This window comes from Thermobia domestica, chromosome 7 (genome assembly GCF_964235325.1).
Source record: "Thermobia domestica chromosome 7, izTheDome1.hap1.1, whole genome shotgun sequence".
Lineage (NCBI taxonomy): Eukaryota > Metazoa > Arthropoda > Insecta > Zygentoma > Lepismatidae > Thermobia > Thermobia domestica.
In genome coordinates, this window is record NC_137460.1 from 74989163 (window position 1) to 75006810 (window position 17648).

Sequence of the window (17648 nt, forward strand, 5' to 3'; positions counted from 1 at the left end):
ACAAGAAACTTACATGCTCATGTTGCAGGTTTTTTGCTGCGGACTGTACAATAGGGGCGCCATTAATCGAAACATTAAGTGGGAAGCACGGACTTAGAGTAAGATCTGAACTACTCTCCGGGATTTTATACGAAGTACGTATCCCACCAAAAGAATCAAACTCAGAACCATGCCTACAGAAAATACTGGCATTAGCCGCGTAGCCACTAAGAGCCACAAAGAATAGAAGAGAACAGTGTATTGCCGATGAATCCTTTGTGTGTGGCTGCCTTGTTATGTAGCGAACTCTAGAAACAAGCGTCCACGCTATTTGAATGCAGAAAACGATTAGTTCTTCACAATAATAAATCCACGAATAAATATTTCAAGACAACTGGACAGCTCCAGAATACTTCCATCGTTCTTTTTTCTTCCTTTTTAAGTCTTCTTCTGGATTCTACTAGATAGCAGACAATGACAGACGATCTGTACCGTAAAGATTCATTGATTGGATAAGAGAAAAGCTATGGAATGTGGGATTGTAGCTGCTACACCAATAACGAACAGAGTCTGTTTCTCAGAAATTAATGCTGCCATCTACCAACATAATCATTTGTTTTTTTCCTCTTTCTGATTTTCTTTCTTATTTATTTGGTCTCGATATCAAACAGTAGCTATCAGAATATCTAATCGTAACCACGTAGAACTCAACAGATGCCCGATATTATAATAAAAAACAAAATACTGTCTACCCAAATGGGAAGAGAATATGGATTTTTTTCAATATATGAGCGGCTGGGGTGAAGACAATGGTAAGCGCCAATTCCGGCAAAATTTAGTTATTACATGGAATGGATTAGGATCAGACCACGGTGCAGTATGTAGATAGGTTACATTTGGAATGGCATCTGCATTTCGCAGAGGAAGCTTGTTCAATGTCTCATTGGATTGAACTACGTGGGAATTTTGATCTTTCTTTTCAAGATTACTAGAAAGTTAGAAAATGGCGGTTACCATTGTCTTCCCCGAGCCGCTCATAAATATATCTTTTTGCATAACTAATTATTTAAGTATGACATAAAACGAATGTTCGAAAGTACGTTTTTAAGGATCTAGACCAGGAATGGATAATCTTTTTATTATTATTATTATTATTATTATTATTATTATTATTATTATTATTATTATTATTATTATTATTATTATTATTATTATTATTATTTAAAGGCTGCATTCACAATGTCCATTTCTCAAGAAGGTCGCACAAGATAGTTTTTAGTAGACCTAAAATTTGTGGTTAGTTATTAGTTGCGTTAAAGACGTACATGAAAATGTATAAAACTATATTATATAAAAGTATATTATTTGATATATGTAACTTCAGTGTTATATTTCTTGTATATTCCATATTCCTTATATAGCTTATATTTTTCACAAGAGGCCCAAAAGCCCGCACTTTGTAAGTCCGCAGGTTCCCCGCCCCTGGTCTAGACAGAAGCTTTCAGTAGCAATTCCATTATTTCACAGCACATGTTAGTAGATTGTGAAACTGTATAAATAAATTAAAATTTAATTTCTAAGACTATTTCGTTATAATTACACCCACTAGCTGAAAAGTCGGTTCTTTGCACATTATAGATTGGGTTTATGGAAAGTATTTGAACCCCTGCGGATGCACCTAACAAATAAGTGTCACTATTCATCTCAGCGACCCCGAAAATTATGGATTGGACACACATATTAGTCATTTTCGATTATTTTTACATGCCAACCCCTTTGCACCTCCAGCCCTCACCCCCCACGCCAATGGGGGATGATTTTAGTCTTAAACGAGATTGGAAATTCAATATTTATCTCAGCGACCCTGAAACTATAGGTTGGGCACTAATATCGAACATTTTCGATTATTTTTACATATAATTTCCTTCCCAGCCCAACTCGCACTCCGATGCTCATGGGAGATGAATTTTGACTTAAACGCCATGAGAAGTGTCATTCTTTATCTCAGCTACTCCAAAAAATGTGAATTGGACACTAATATCGATCATTTTGAGTTAATTTTACATGTTACCTTTTACCTCTTCTGCCCCTTGCCGAAAATGTCCTAAGAACCTAAGTTAGGTCAAGGTCCACTTATGTACGAAATATCATCAAAATTGGTACAGCAGTTTAGAAGTAGTTACCCGTCTATCATAGTTATTTAAATAGATAATTAAAGGTACGGGACATTGCACTAAACTTTCTCTCTCCAATTCCTTAAACTAAACCATGCTGTACTATAGTTATTAATGAAACATTTTGTTGTAAAATACGAACAAAATTGTAAAACTTATAAAACTTAAACTACTCTTTGCAGTTTTGTAGCTTTCTAACTTTCATTAAAAATCACTTATACCACATGTTAGGATTCTTCTTGTTCACCTCAACCATAGGTTGATGGGCAACATGGAAATTTTAAAACTTTTCTCTCGCTTCGGAGAGCTGTTTTATACTTTGATAAGACCTCTTCTTCGTAACTACATCTAGATATTCTATCCTTGGTCTTCCTCTTCTTGGTTTTCCTTCTGCCTTTCCCTCTATCAGCACAGTGATCCAATCGGAGTGCCAAATAAGATGGCCAAGCATGCTGTTTCTTCTTTTTCCTATTATCTTCATGATTTGTCGTCCTTCATTTGCTTCCTTTACTACGTCTTCATTCCTTTTCCTTTCGGTCCATGGTATGTGCAGTATTCTGCGCCAACACCACATTTCAAATGCTTCCAGTTTGGCTATTTCAGCTTTTCTCAATGTCCACGTCTCTGATCCGTAAAGCGCCACGCTGCATACCAATGTCTTAATAAATCGTTTAAGAATGTCCAGCAACATATTTTTTGATGTTAGTAGTCCTCTTTTCCTATTGAATGCTTGTTTAGCCTGTGCTATTCTGGAACTTACGTCTTTTTCACTTCTTCCGTCCGAGGCTATTAGACTCCCTAAATAGGGGAACATCTTAACCTCTTCGATTTTCTCTCCATCTAGCCTTACGTTTGCCTCTTCCTGTCCTGCTCTTGTGCACTTTATCACTTTCGTTTTCTTCTCATTTATCGTCATTTTGCATTATTTTTTCCAGTTAGTCGTTCAAGTTTGAAAGTGCTTCCTGCATGTCCGCATCGTTCTCCGCTATCAATGCTATGTCATCAGCAAACCTTATTGTGTTGAAAACCTGACCATTTACTTTTACGCCTTTCTCGTTTTTCTCAAAGAATTCTTTCATAGCCTCTTCTATACAGACGTTGAACAGGAGAGGTGAAAGTACACATCCTTGCCTCACTCCTTTACTTATTCTTGCTTCCTTCTGATCTCTTCCTATAACACCTGTCTGGTTCCTATAAAGTTAGTATATTATTTTTCTGTCTCTGTAATCTACTTTCAGATTCTTTAACGCTCTAAACATGATACTCCAATCTACTTGTCAAAAGCTTTCTCTATATCTACAAATGCTATCATAATTGGTTTGTTTATTTTGATGTGCTGTTCCATGATCAACCGTAGACTCAGTATTGCTTCCCTTGTTCCTCTTTTTCTCCTGAATCCAAACTGGTCCTTTGATAACCGTTCTTCGATCTTCCCCTCTATTCGTTGTGCGATAATTTTACACAGTATTTTTGATGCGTGGGAAAGCAAACTTAACGTTCTGTGTTCTTCGCGTTTCCGTGCGCCTTTCCTCTTCGGGAAAGTACCAATATGCTCTTCTCGAACTTGGTAATTTTCCCGAGATGTACATTTCATTAATAAGATTAAATAGTTTCTTCTTTGTCGCTATTCCGAGATTCTTAATCACTTCCGTTGGTATTTTATTTATTCCTGGGGTTTTACTATGTTGCATTTTCTCCAAAGCATTGTCAAATTCGCACTGTAAAATTGATGGTCCTAATTCATTTTCGTCCACGTCTTCTTCCTTCTCTATTTCGTTCACTCTGTCTCCTTTGTAGAGTTCTTCAATGTATTCCTTCCATCTTCTTGTTATCTGCTCCTCTTCTATTAGCGTTGTTCCGTCCTTGTCTATGAGAATGTCCTTCTTTTTCTCACCGAACTGTTTTCTAACCATTCTATATGCCGTTTCTGCATTGCCTTTGGCTACATTTTCCTCAATTTCTTGGCATAAATTGTTTATCCAGTTTTCTCTGGTCTTCTTTACTTCTCTGTTGATGTGATTTCTGCACCTTCTGTATTCCTCTTCTTTGTTTGTTATCTTGAACTGTATTCTTTGCTGCATCATTTCCAATATTTCTGCTGTTATCCAGGGTTTATATTGGGTTCTCGTTTCTCTTCCTATGTGCTCGTCAGCAGCTTTTGTAATCCCTGCTTTCATGGCTTTCCATCGCCTGCTAAAGCTACCATAGACGTCTCTTTGTCTGTCCCATTTGCAAATTCCCTTTTCATGTTTTCATCTCTTCTTAGCTTGATTGTGTTCCATCTTTTGTTTGGTGCTACCACTCGTTTCCTCTTTAGTCGAAGTTCGCTCTTCATCAAAATTAAATTATGGTCTGAGTCAACGTCTGCTCCTGGATAACTCTTATTGTTCTTCACTTGATTTAATGAAATACTTGTTTATAAAATATTAACAAAATCAAATGACTTATATTTCATTAAAAAATGTCAAATAACTCCGAGAATAAATTATCAGTTATGGATTTTCTCATGGAAGTGATTTACGCAGCATTGATGAAATATTTTATATAATTAGAAATATGAAGAAAATCGCCTCCTGAGTAAAAATCTTTTGAGAAAACAGTCTGAAAAGAAACCCATCCTCATCCGATACATAGCACCTCTTGAAAGCTAGTTTCATGCTGAAGAGAATGAACTATAAACCCCTACTTTTCCATGAATAGTGTCGATGCAATAGCTATTTCACTATGAGTCTACAATTTTCTTTATACTAACAGGTTTATGGGCTCCAGAGACTTACTCCGTTGTCAATGGCATCTAATTTTTTGTGCATAAACATATCTTTGTTATGTTTATCGAATGGACTAGGTTTGATTCGGATATCCGGATGACAGGTTTATATCCTTTACTTGTTACATAGTCTTAATAATCTACGCAACTCAAATAACTAATCTCTCGACCTTGTTCTCACAAATGTTACATCCATTTTCGAAGTTAAATCGTGTATTTTCCCCCTTTCTTCCATTAGATGTACATTCATGTCCAAAATGATTGTCGTATATCTGGAACTGTCTTCCTAAAGAATATAATTTGATAATGATTTTGCAGGGTACTTATAATACTGATACTATGTGTATAATCGGGAAATGTATCTTTGTAGTAAATTTCATAGGAAAAGAATTATAAGTACGAAAATAAAATGAGTAAAACAAAATTTTGTTAAATGGACAAGAAAGTTTTAATTTCGTTTTATTGTTCTTATTTACTGCTCTTTTGACATGAAATTTGCCACATACATGTCTTTGCCGATTATACACTACTAACATTGCAAGAAATACCGGGCAAATTCTTTATCAAATTATGTTCCTACAACAACATATTTATAGACATGTGACAGTAATTTTGAACATAAGTGTACATCATCCATTTAATAAAACCGAAAGTGATAGAAATACGGTAGACTGCAACTTCCGGTGTCAATATTGATTTACATAGAGCAAAAACGATAAGCGATTTCGAAAAGCAATTTTCCCCCTTGGAATCCATTGAGCGTTCTAAGAATATGTACCATCTCAAGCCTGTATTCAAACCGGAAGTGGTAAAATCAAACACTTCAGGTTTTAACATTGCTTGCTATAGGGTGAAAACGGTATAAAAAATAGCGAGAAGTGGTTTCCTACAATCAACCAGCAGCTTCCATTCCACCGTCACCCTAATGTCTCCATGAGAACCGGAAGAGGTAGAAAGCAGCTGTCATTTCCGGTTTCATTATTGAGAAAATATATCGCCATACAAAGGAAACTCCTTCACGTGGTGTACACGTGACACTGCTACTTGTTAACATATCTATAACGTTAAGGAACAGATATATTGATTAACATCTGATCTCGAGTAATAGCTCAAGCATTTGATAAAAATTTAAAAACAATACTTGCTTTTTTGAATTTTTGCAAAATAAATGAATAGTGTATGTTTTTATATTCCAGAGATGATTCACCACGGGGAGATGGGTACTCCGATGGAACAGCTTTCGTTCGAAGCCTCAGCAACCTCACCGGCGAATCCTACTCAGCAACATCCTCAGAGGACGAAACGAATGCGGACCTCATTTAAACACCATCAACTTAGAACGATGAAATCGTATTTCGCTATCAACCAAAATCCTGATGCCAAAGATCTCAAACAATTGGCACAAAAAACAGGCTTATCCAAAAGGGTTTTACAGGTGAGATTATTTTAGATAATAAGTTTCCTGGTCATTTTAAAAAATAAATGGCTATCGTTATTTGTAAGAAAAAAAAACTTGGCTAATAAAGGTTAGTGTAAGTGAACAAAGATGTAAATTGTTCTCTGAAAAAAAAATCCGCTAACTGAAATGTAAATGAAATAAGGTAGTTAGTTATGAAGCATAAACCAAACATTAAGGTTGAACGTATCGAGTTTGTATGTCTCGTAGGCTAAAAAAGAGTCATTTTGAACTGAATGATCTGTGATGTCACAGTTTACTGCTCTACTTCACGGTAAACCGAATGAAGAGAGAAAGGAGCTGACAGATAAATCTGACACATTAAAAATATAGTAGTGGCATATTTCTATAGTTTTGCTGGTATAGTGCTGACGAATTCATGGCTACACATACACTGGCAACGCTTTCTTACTACGCTCTCTTACCTCATCCTTTCCTCATTATATTTCTCTCTACTCTTCGGAGGTTGTAAAGCAGCGTGCTCCTACGTCATAGATTGGACATTTGAAAATGACTGCTGGCGTAACAAATTGATGTGAATGATTTATCGAATTGTTAAACTATGAAGAATCCATCACAAACTGATATCGCCCAGTATCGAATAAACAATCTCTCGTATCATATTTGATTGCTTTACAACTGAACTACCATACTTCCTACTTCTAAAATAATGAAACTATCTTTGACAACGTTTTATGAATAGAAGTTTTTTTTATTTTTATTTTTCGTTAAAATTTGAGGCCCTTGTAAGATTTAATTTTGCTTTTTACATTTATTTTCTAAATGCTTATTTTTTAAAAATAACATTTAAAAGTGAACTTAATTTCCAGTTAAATTTTATATTATGTAAATTTTCCACCACTTATAAATGTTAAATTTATAAAGACTTTTAAAAATTGTTTTATATAGCAAAGGCATTCAGGTAATAATTTTAAAGAAAGTAGCAAAATTAAAATATTTAAATTTTCAATTTATTACAAAGAAAGAGAAAAAGGAATAAATAAATAAAGAAAAACATGTAATCTATGGTGGTAGATTATGTTTACCGACTGCATTATTCCTCGTACGCTCAAATAAATATTTATTTCTAAATTTAAATGAACTCTGCTAAAGAAAACAGAAGTAGCAGAGAAAATCATACAAAGCGTACATGCGTTTATAGTAAGGTTGAAGAATACCTAGATATTTCTCCTAGATGTTTATGCAACCTGTAACTCTTGAATGTTTTGGAGGTTGTATATTAGCGTTACGTACACTTATAAATGAATGGGATACAGATAATCATGTTTAAATTCGCCGTTACCCATGAAGGTGTTTACGGATTAACACCATTAACGAGCTATGCCGAAATAATCGCTCTGGCTGTCTATTACCAAAAAAAAAAAAAAAAAAAAAAAAAAGTCGCTTTCAAGTTATCATGTGGACTAACGGCTGGACAGACGGATGTACTAACATTGCAATCGTACAAGGCCCACTAGTATGATCCTGTTAAATGTTATATTATCAGTACGTAAATTTTCCAGTAATTAATATAAAAGTTAAATTTATAAAGAAAATTAAAATCCTTTTATAAAGCAAGGACATTCAAGTAATCATGTAAAAGAAAATTGGAAAATTTAATGTAATATTTTAATTTTCAACTTATTTCAAAGAAAGAAAGAATGAAAAAGGAAAATACCTAGTTACCCTACAGTGCTGGGTCGTGCTTACCTATTACCTGAAATAAATGTTGTTACCTAAAATAAATTAAAATGCAGAAATCGCTAATTAAATTTATCTTAACAATTGTAAATTGTTCTTAAAATGCATATGGAATACCGGAATTCCCTAATGGATATAGAGGTCGCCCATTAAGGGGAAGTACCTCCAACAAATATTAGAGGGTGGGACTGTGAAAATATATTATTTTAAATTTCCTTAATTCAATTATGATTCTTTCAAGTTTGAAATTCTCAGCAGCGACAACATAATCGTAACTTCTCTGGAGATTAAACTACGTTGTAAATAAAATTAGATTTAAAAAAATAATGGATTTCGAAACTTTCTGAAAACTTCGGTGGCAAAAGAAGTACAGTTTAGTCCATTGATAATGCAGGTATTTAGTGAGTTTTGAATTGTCATTTGTCTATTTTTCATAAAAATGGAGTTGGCAACAGTTGAGGCCCATGAAATTTGTATGAGGGGTCCATGAAATGGATTAGCAGCCCTGACTATAGATATGTTTAGCGTATACGCCTTTGGTGCGGGAGACCGGGTTCGATTCTCTGCGGAAGCTCATGTAGTTTGGATCTCACGTTAAGATGTTGGCTTACAAGCAAGGTTTTTCTAGTGTTACACTCCGATTAATCATATTTCCGTTGTGCGTTGCTAGTTAGGCTTGCTAAAATATGTCATATTGCCCTGTGTTCGCATTTTAGAGAATGTTTACCCAATTTATCCCCACGTTGGCCGATAAAAAAAAAAAAAAAAAAACGTATGTCCTATTTTTGATTACTTTATTTATTCCATGAGTTTAAAGCAAATTCTCATTGTGCGTTGCTAGTTATGGCCTTGCTAAAATGTGTCATATTTCTATTGTCCTACGTTAGAATTCGGGGATGGGGAAGGGATCCTCTTCATCCTCCACGTTGGTCGATATATAAAACACGGATGTCCTACTTCTGATTCCTTTATTCACTACAGGAGTTTAAAGCAAATTCTCATTGTGCCCTGCTAGATATGGCCTTGCTAAAATGTTTCATATTGCCCTACGTTCGAGTTTGGGGGGTATCCCCTTCATCCTCCTAGTTGGCTGATATATATAAAAAATACGTATGTCCTACTTTTGATTCCTCTATTCACTCCAGGAGTTTCAAGCAAATCAGAGTGTGACACTTGAAAAACCTTGCGTGTTAGTCTCGTATTACCTTCTGTGCTGAAAGCAACGCTGTACCTCGCTCTAATCCTAAAACATACGGGTGGTACAGCTTTTCTGCACGAGTCGCCATTGCTTTTTTCATATAAATCTATAAACTAAAATAATCAAAGATGGCAACTACCTCACTTACATTAATGAGATTTATGTCAAAGGGGTGCATAGTGAATCAATGGTAGAGCTCTTACCTCTGGTGCGTGCAGCTCCTGATTCGATCTCTGGGCAAGTAAGTTTATCGTAGACAAGATCGTGCCGTGGGATTTCTTGGGCTACTCTTCATTTCCTCCTACATTCTCATTCTATCAATTCTTCAATAATTATTTACTTGCCCCAATCGTTCGTCTCCCTTAGCCTAAGGAGCATAATTGTGGAACGTTAAACTGAAAGATTTCGCTTTATTTCAAGATCTATCTCCATTTTTTTCGTATTTTTCGAAATGTAAAGTTAGAATAATAATCTTCCAGTTTATCTACGCCATTTTCTAGTAATTACACAGTAAAAGTAAGTTCTGCTGCGAGAGAGTAAAGGGAATCAGACGAAACGTACATTTATTTCTTATTTGCAGAAGATTTAATTTCGTCCGAGGAAATATTAACTCCTGCCTGGAGGATGTTCACTGCCATCTAACGGCGCGATGTGTAATTTCCAGTATTCTACAATTATACACCTTTGTTTCAATAGATGAAAATGATTTTTTTTTTCAGTTTTACGTCCCACGATTATGCTATGTAGGCTAAAGGAGACGGTGATGATGAGGAATAATAAAATGGTGCTTGAAGAAAGTGGGAGGAAACGGGAGAAAATGAGAGAGTTGCAATCACCTTTACTCGTAAAGATAATAGATCTTTACGAACTCACGATGGCTGCATTTCCAAAGTCACCCGAGATAATAGCGATTTCTATAGGGTGGACCAAAAGCAGGTATATACCCCTGCATTGATCAAGTATAACATTCTAGTTTATGATCTATTGCAAAATAATAATAATTTTAAAAAATAGCTTTCGTTCTAGAGTTATCGTGTGGGTAACGGACGGACTTTCTAACATTGTAATCTTAGAAATCATTATCCTAATATACCTAAGTTACAAGTTGTGCTTATTGTTGTTGTGCAGGTTTTTTCAAATAATAGATCATACCTACAGCATCAAACTGATTTTAAGATTTGTCGACAATGGAGACTAACTACCTCACTTACTCATTCTGTAGCCTATGAAAACTGAAGATTCAATGTCATATCAACAAAACCTCTACATTGACTTATGACAGCTAACTGAATCCAGTTTCTACTTCGTATTTCTATTTCTGCGAGATCCATCTTATTGTTGTCCTTTCATCTGCGCCTAAGTTTCCCTATTAGTCTTTTTTCCGATTGGGTTTCCTGTTGAAATTTTGGAAGGGGGACTTCCAAACTAAACTAAACTGCGATTAATATTCTGTCAGCACAATACTTGAAAATTATTGTAGGACAATCGGGCCTACAAAACACATATTTTAGGCTCGGACCGTAAATTTTTAAATATAAAACTATGTTTCTCGGGCCTTTTCGGGCCTAACTTTGTAAATATACTGTACAACGATATTTATCGAATCATTCTGGAGAACTTTTAAAGCACAACTGCAAAATTATCTTTAAAAATTTTCCAGAAAGCACAACTGCAAAATTAAACCCCTAATTGCTCTTAATAAAAGTTTAATTTTGCGTTAATTATTAAGTTTCTGTAACTTGGACTTATTTCGGGCTCATTTGATCATCATATGAGTTCGGTCTGGGCTCAGGCCTAAAAACTAAAACATATTTCGGATCGGCCCTCACATTATAAATTCAATTGCCGAGCCGGGCCCTGGCTAAAATTTCCAGCCCGTGCAGACCTCTAGCGTAAGGGCACATACAATGTGTATTAATTAATTAGCAACTTTTTTTTTTTTTTAAAAAAAAAGCATGTATATGTAAATTAATGTAAGTCAGGTTTAACAAAACTAGCTACCACCTTCTTTCATTTTTTTTAAATATATACATGAAATTTAGGCGAAACGAGGGTTAACAAAAACATTGACTATTCAGCTAAACATGGAACAGATTCCTAATATATTAAAAATAGAAGTTGTATCTACAGAATCAGAATGAAAACAATTGTGAACTTCTAACTGCTTCTCGAATCGTAGTCACCATCATTTTAGGCAACAATAATCATATTTCTGGTAGCATTGACATAATAATAATAATAATAATAATAATAATAATAATAATAATAATAATAATAATAATAATAATAATAATAATAATAATAATAATAGCTTTGAGTGCTGTGATAAGCTCTTAGGCAAAAGTACACTTTATAAGATATGAATTTAGAACCTTGTACATTCATCATCATTGTAGGTATTCTGCCCTTACTGGCAGGTCACTTGCAGCAGCTGACAAGCTTCCATGCTCCACGGTCCTCCGCTAACCTCTTCGTCTTCACGTATGATCTTTCTGTTTTTATATCATCCATTAATATACAATAGGTTAACAATAATAACATTTAATTAAGTATAAGAATTTTTGTTAAACTAAGCCGGAATTAAAATTTCCTAGATTCAAACTGATTTTTAAAAATAAAATTCAAATAATTAAAAGTTTCATTTAAAGAGAATTAATCATTTGAAAAGTTTTACGTTCACCAATGAAATATACAGCTTTGTCAATCACTTTCTCATCGTATTTGTAACAAATATAGATTGGTTAGAATATGCTGAAGTCGTACATATTATAACAATATCAAAGATTGACAGGTAACTTCTTATCACAAAGTTAATACAATCCTTTAATGTGCGATGAAACCTCTGTCAATGATTAGGTAGGTGATTCTGTGTAAATTAAATGAGATTTTCTAAGTCCTAGTAATAATATTAATTTCTGTGCTATGAACCGCGTAATGGCAAAAATACAGCACTTCTATCATAAAAATAATAAATAAAAATATAACTTAACAATATAGTATATATATATTACCCGTTGAAACAACAAAAAATAAATAAATAAATAAAATTGTATCTTACTTAACCATAATCCATTGTCAAAGTATTACCAAATATTTTGTGTCTCAAAATAAATACATCGTCTAAAATACTACAAATAATGTGCGTTAATCTTTAAAATCTATGCTTTTGTACTAATTAAACATGGATGTCTCAAATTAGATTTGACCATTCATCTTAAAATTACATATTTTAGATTCAAAGGAACTGATGTTGATCCATTTCTCATATTATATAAAGGTAATCAAGAAAGTTCTATAGCTTTTTCACCCACCACCTTCGAACATCGATATGTCACTTAAGACGTGCCTGGAAGGTCAAAAATAGTCCCCATCAGCATCGACGACCTTCTGCCAACGTTCTGGAAGGCCACGGATTCCACGCGTTAGAACTTGGTGGGCCGTGAAGCGAAGAAAGTATCAAATGCATTTTGCACTTCTACTAGGAATTTGAATTGGCGTCCTCTAAGATGCTTGTCTAAGGAATGGAACAGGTGATAATCGGACGGTGCAATGTCCGGGGAGTATGGCGGATGCAATAGTGTTTCCCATCCAAGACGCAGAATAGTGACTCGGGTCACCCTATGTGAGGCTATGTGAGGCTTAGCGTTGTCCTGTAACAGGAGGACTCCTTTGCGATTCAGAAATGCTGGCTCCAGAGCTTTGAGTTTTTCTTGAACACAACTCAACTGTTGACACTAGAGCACGGCCAACAAGAGATGGTCTCTGACGTTTCTTACCATATTCGGTGGGACATTGCAGCCCCTACTTTGATACCAGTGTTGCCAACCATGATTACTCTGTCTTATACCATTAATTAAATTGCCACTACAGTTGCACCGAAGAAAACCTTGACACGCGAGTAGTGGCAATGTCACTGCGAGCTGTCAGAGACGTTCTCTTACTGGACGTACTATAGACAGTCGCATTTATGCTCTGATAAGCTGGTAGCAGTTCCCGATGCACGATGCTGCGAGCATTCTACTAAACACACAGGAGGACCTTCTTCTGGTGCAGTGCTGGTTTCGGTTGTTTTAGAACCAGTTCATGGGATGCTAACCAATGCTGACGGCGCCGTGGAGCTTCGCACAAGACCCGCGTCTCATCATATGTCAACACCCTGTTCAGAAAAGGTTCCTTCCACAGACGAGACAGCAAGAAACACAGGTGTCTGCTTGCGTTGCGTTCTGACCCGGAGTCAAATTATATGGGAACCAACGACCCAACTTGTAGTGCTTCCCAAATTGATGAAGGTGTTGCCGAATAGTTTGTCTACTCACACTGAATTGTATTCCCAGTTTCTCACATGTCTGGTCACTATTCGCCTCAATTGCTGCCTGAAGATCTTCATTTTCTACATGTGTTGGTCTTCCGGCACGTGGTGCGTCTTCGAGTGTTTCGTCACCGTCCTTAAACTTGCTAAACCACCGCTGAACTGTCCGCGTAGTCACGACATCCTCACCGAAGGCCTGGTATATCTTCTGCCCCGCTGCAGTGGCGTTTGATCCTAGTTTGAACTCGTACAACATACAGCCATTATGACGCTCTGTGGAGGTCTCATGTTTCCTCTTTCCTTACGCAAGTTCACGTTGTAACTGAACTGCCACAACCAAGTAGTATGTTGAATATACCTACACCAACAACTGATCTTCGCCTTATCTGCATTCGCATTCAACTCACGGGCCAATTGAACACAGACCTCCACAAAAAGCGATAGAACTTTCTTGGTTACCTTTATACATTGGTACCCTTATACCTTTATTATGTGGACATTACTTACTTATGGTATCTGTTGTTTTGTGTTTTCTGGATAGAACCTTTTCCAGTGATTTTTTTCCTGTCACTTAATGCCTATAATTCCCAAAATTTATTCCAAGATTCACAACTATGTGAGTAGTCTCTATTCATTTTGCGACATAATAGCCTAATGAAACATTTTTGAATTGATTCAATTTCGTTGGCCGGTGTTGTACATATGTTATTCCAAATAACTACATCAAACTCTAGTCTTGATCCTGTAAGCATCTTACATAAATATATATGCAAGCATCTCACATAAATATACACATGAGCTGGCATTTTTAAACTCAGGCCATTATTTGAATATGAATCCTATTATTCGTCTAACCCCTTGGACTGTATCATTAATATGATAGCTAAATTTCATATTTCTGTCTAATACTATGCCTAAAGTTTTAATTTGTTCAGCTGTATGCAATGTTACTTTCATTAACGTCATATTTACTCACGTAGTAATGTTTTTTTTTAAGTATATGAAATATAAATTGGTTTTCTCACAATTTATTTTTATAAGTTTGTTTTCACACCATGCACTAACAATATCTAAATCTTTTTGTATAATTTAATATCTAAATAATAATAATAATAATAATAATAATAATAATAATAATAATAATTCAATAAAAGTCCCAAGAAAAGCACGAGTAGTGTGCCTGTGAAAGTGATGTCACTCGCACCTCAGAGGACTAGCTCGGGAGAGTAATGCTCCCAGAAGTAGGAACGAAATGCACAGTTCTGATTGGTTGGCGCTATCCATTTCTTGCCACATATCATTCATATAGCAGAAATCAAACCCTTGCTGCTGTCAGCCCTCCTGGCTGAGCGTACTAGCGCTACGTGCTGGTAATGGAAATCACTTTTGGCGTGGGTTCAATCTATGTCCAAGGAAAGTTTTTTTTTGTTTAATTTTCATAACACTTTTTTATTAAAATAAGATGAAAATAATACTCAAAGAAAGTGATTTACTTACTTTTGTGCAGATAAGTAGTAGTAGTATAGGAGGAGGAGGAACGGGTTAGAAGCTCCGCAGGGCGCGTTTTGTTCCACCTTGACCTCCATTATATAAATTTTGTGACCAACTTAAAACAACTGACTAGGATAGCGCGTAAAACAGCTGGCTAGAGTAGCGCGCGAAAAAATCTTACTTCTGGAAATATTACTCTCCCGAGAGGGTTGTCACCTCAGTCATGCGCATTGCGTCAGTGAATAAGTGCCACCCTTATAAGCTGCAACTTCACCAACACCTTACAGGAAAAAAAATCTATAATTTGGCACCCCTACATTTAGTGATGTGAGGTGAAAAATTTTCCGCGGATTCCGTTCTAAATAAGTCAGTAATAAAGTAACAATTCCTCAGCAATCATAAAATTGGTTGAATTCATGTATAGAAATGTTAAAAAGTGAAAGATCGTTTAGGGAATCTGAAAATTTTCATGGCTCAGACAATTTTCAGTACTATGTAGGAACACGTGAAACAATTTTTCATGAATCGAAATATTTTCTCTTATATAGAGAAATTCAAGAAATTTTTATGAGTCGGAAAATTTTCATCATTTTGAAGCAAAAAGTAAAACTTTTTGTGAATCGGAAAGTTTTATTGCTATGTAGAAACAAGTGAAAAGAATTTTCATAGATCGGAAAATTTTCATCACGATGTAGAAACAAGTGAAAAAAAAAAAAAAAAAAAAAAACATTTCATAAGCCGAAGAATTTTGAATATTATGTATCGTGATGTTAGATGGAAAATTTTCCACTATATTTAACTGCACATAGCGCTACAAAATTGAATTTCTCTAGAGGAAAGTTAGTCAGCAACAAATTATAATTTTCGAATTAGGTTTCGGGAATCGGAAAATTTTGTTAAGAATAAAAAATGTTAAACATAATAAAATCATTTTTTTCTTATTTTCTGTTACAAAAATAATCTTCATAAGGAACTTTTATGTAATTATTTCATTACATAGGCAGGCCTATATGTGAAGAAATAGTGGAATTTTCTGCTTCTGACATTGTGAAATTCACAAAGGTTTCTTTTCAATTTCCTGTTACATTTTAAATATTGGAATGGGATATTTGTTCTCTACGAACTCGATGTATGTTCCCTGCACTTTACACACACAAACACAGAGAGAGAGAGAGGGAGAGAGAGAAAGAGAGAGAGACAAAGAGAGAGAAACACTATATTTTTACTTCCCATCTTGAAATAGAAAATTTTCTGGTTTCCGAAAGCTAATTGGAAAATGATAATTTGTTGCTGTCTAACTTTCCTCTACAGGAATTGAATTATGTAGCTGAATATGCAGTTATATATAGTGGAAAATTTTCCACCAAACATCACTATATATATAATATCCAAAATTCTCCGGATTATGAAAAGTTTTTTCACTCGTTTTTACATCTTGATGAACGTTTTCCGATTCATGAAAATTCCTTTTACTTGTTTCTACAGAGCAATATAACTTTCCGATTCACAAAAAGTTGTTTTACTTTTTGCTTCAAAATGATGAAAATTTTCCGACTCATAAAAAGTTCTTCAATTTTTCCATACAAGACAGAAAATATTTCGATTCATGAAAAATTTTCACTTGTTCCTACATAGTACGGAAAATTGGCTGAGCCTCGAAAATTTTCAGATTCTTTAAACGATCTTTCACTTTTTAACATTTCTATACATGATTTCAATCAATTTTATGAATACTGAGGAATTGTTACTTGATCATTGATATTTGTTAAGAATGGAAAATTTTCCGGAAAAATGTAGAAGAAAATTTTCCACCTCACATCACTGCTATTTAACGATGTGGGGATAAGTGGAGTATGTTTTTATGAATCGGAAAATTTTCCGTTTCAAAATTTTCCGAAAAATTTTCATCATTGTACAGGATAGACAATTTTTCGATTAATGAAAAATTGTTTCATTTGTTCCTACATAGTACTAAAAATTGTCTGAGCCACGAAAATTTTCAGATTCTTTAAACAATCTTTCACTTTTTAACATTTCTATATATGAATTCATTCAATTTTATAAATACTGAGGAATTGTTACTTGATCACTGATATTTGTTAAGAACGGAAAATTTTCCGGAAAAACATAGAAGAAAATTTTCCACCTCACATCACGGCTAAACAACGATGTAGGAATAAGTGGAGTATGTTTTTATGAATCGGAAAATTTTCATCACTGTACAGAATAGACAATTTTTCGACTCATGAGAAATTGTTTCACTTGATCCTACATAGTACTGAAAATTGTCTGAGGCATGAAAATTTTCAGATTCTTTAAACGATCTTTCACTTTTTAACATTTCAATACATGAATTCAATCAATTTTATGAATACTGAGGAATTGTTACTTGATCACTGATATTTGTTAAGAACAGAAAATTTTCCGGAAAAATATAGAAGAAAATTTTCCACCTCACATCACGGCTAAAGAACGACGAAGGAATAAGTGGTTTTTCTGAATCGGAAAAGTTTCATCACTGCCTACATTCCTCTCAAAATATATAAATAACATCGGTGAGACGCCATATGCCT

At 34.8% G+C, this 17648-nt stretch overlaps 1 protein-coding gene across 2 annotated transcripts in view; it reads left to right on the plus strand.

Moving 5' to 3' along the window:
• The window catches only part of LOC145690197 (LIM/homeobox protein Lhx9-like), a 196851-nt gene that overhangs the window by 150800 nt on the left and 28403 nt on the right, over positions 1 to 17648 (plus strand). For both annotated transcript variants that reach the window (XM_081764847.1, XM_081764846.1), the window contains exon 4: positions 6117 to 6355. In XM_081764847.1, the coding sequence (XP_081620973.1) occupies positions 6117 to 6355 (239 nt within the window). The remainder of the gene's footprint in view (positions 1 to 6116; positions 6356 to 17648) is intronic.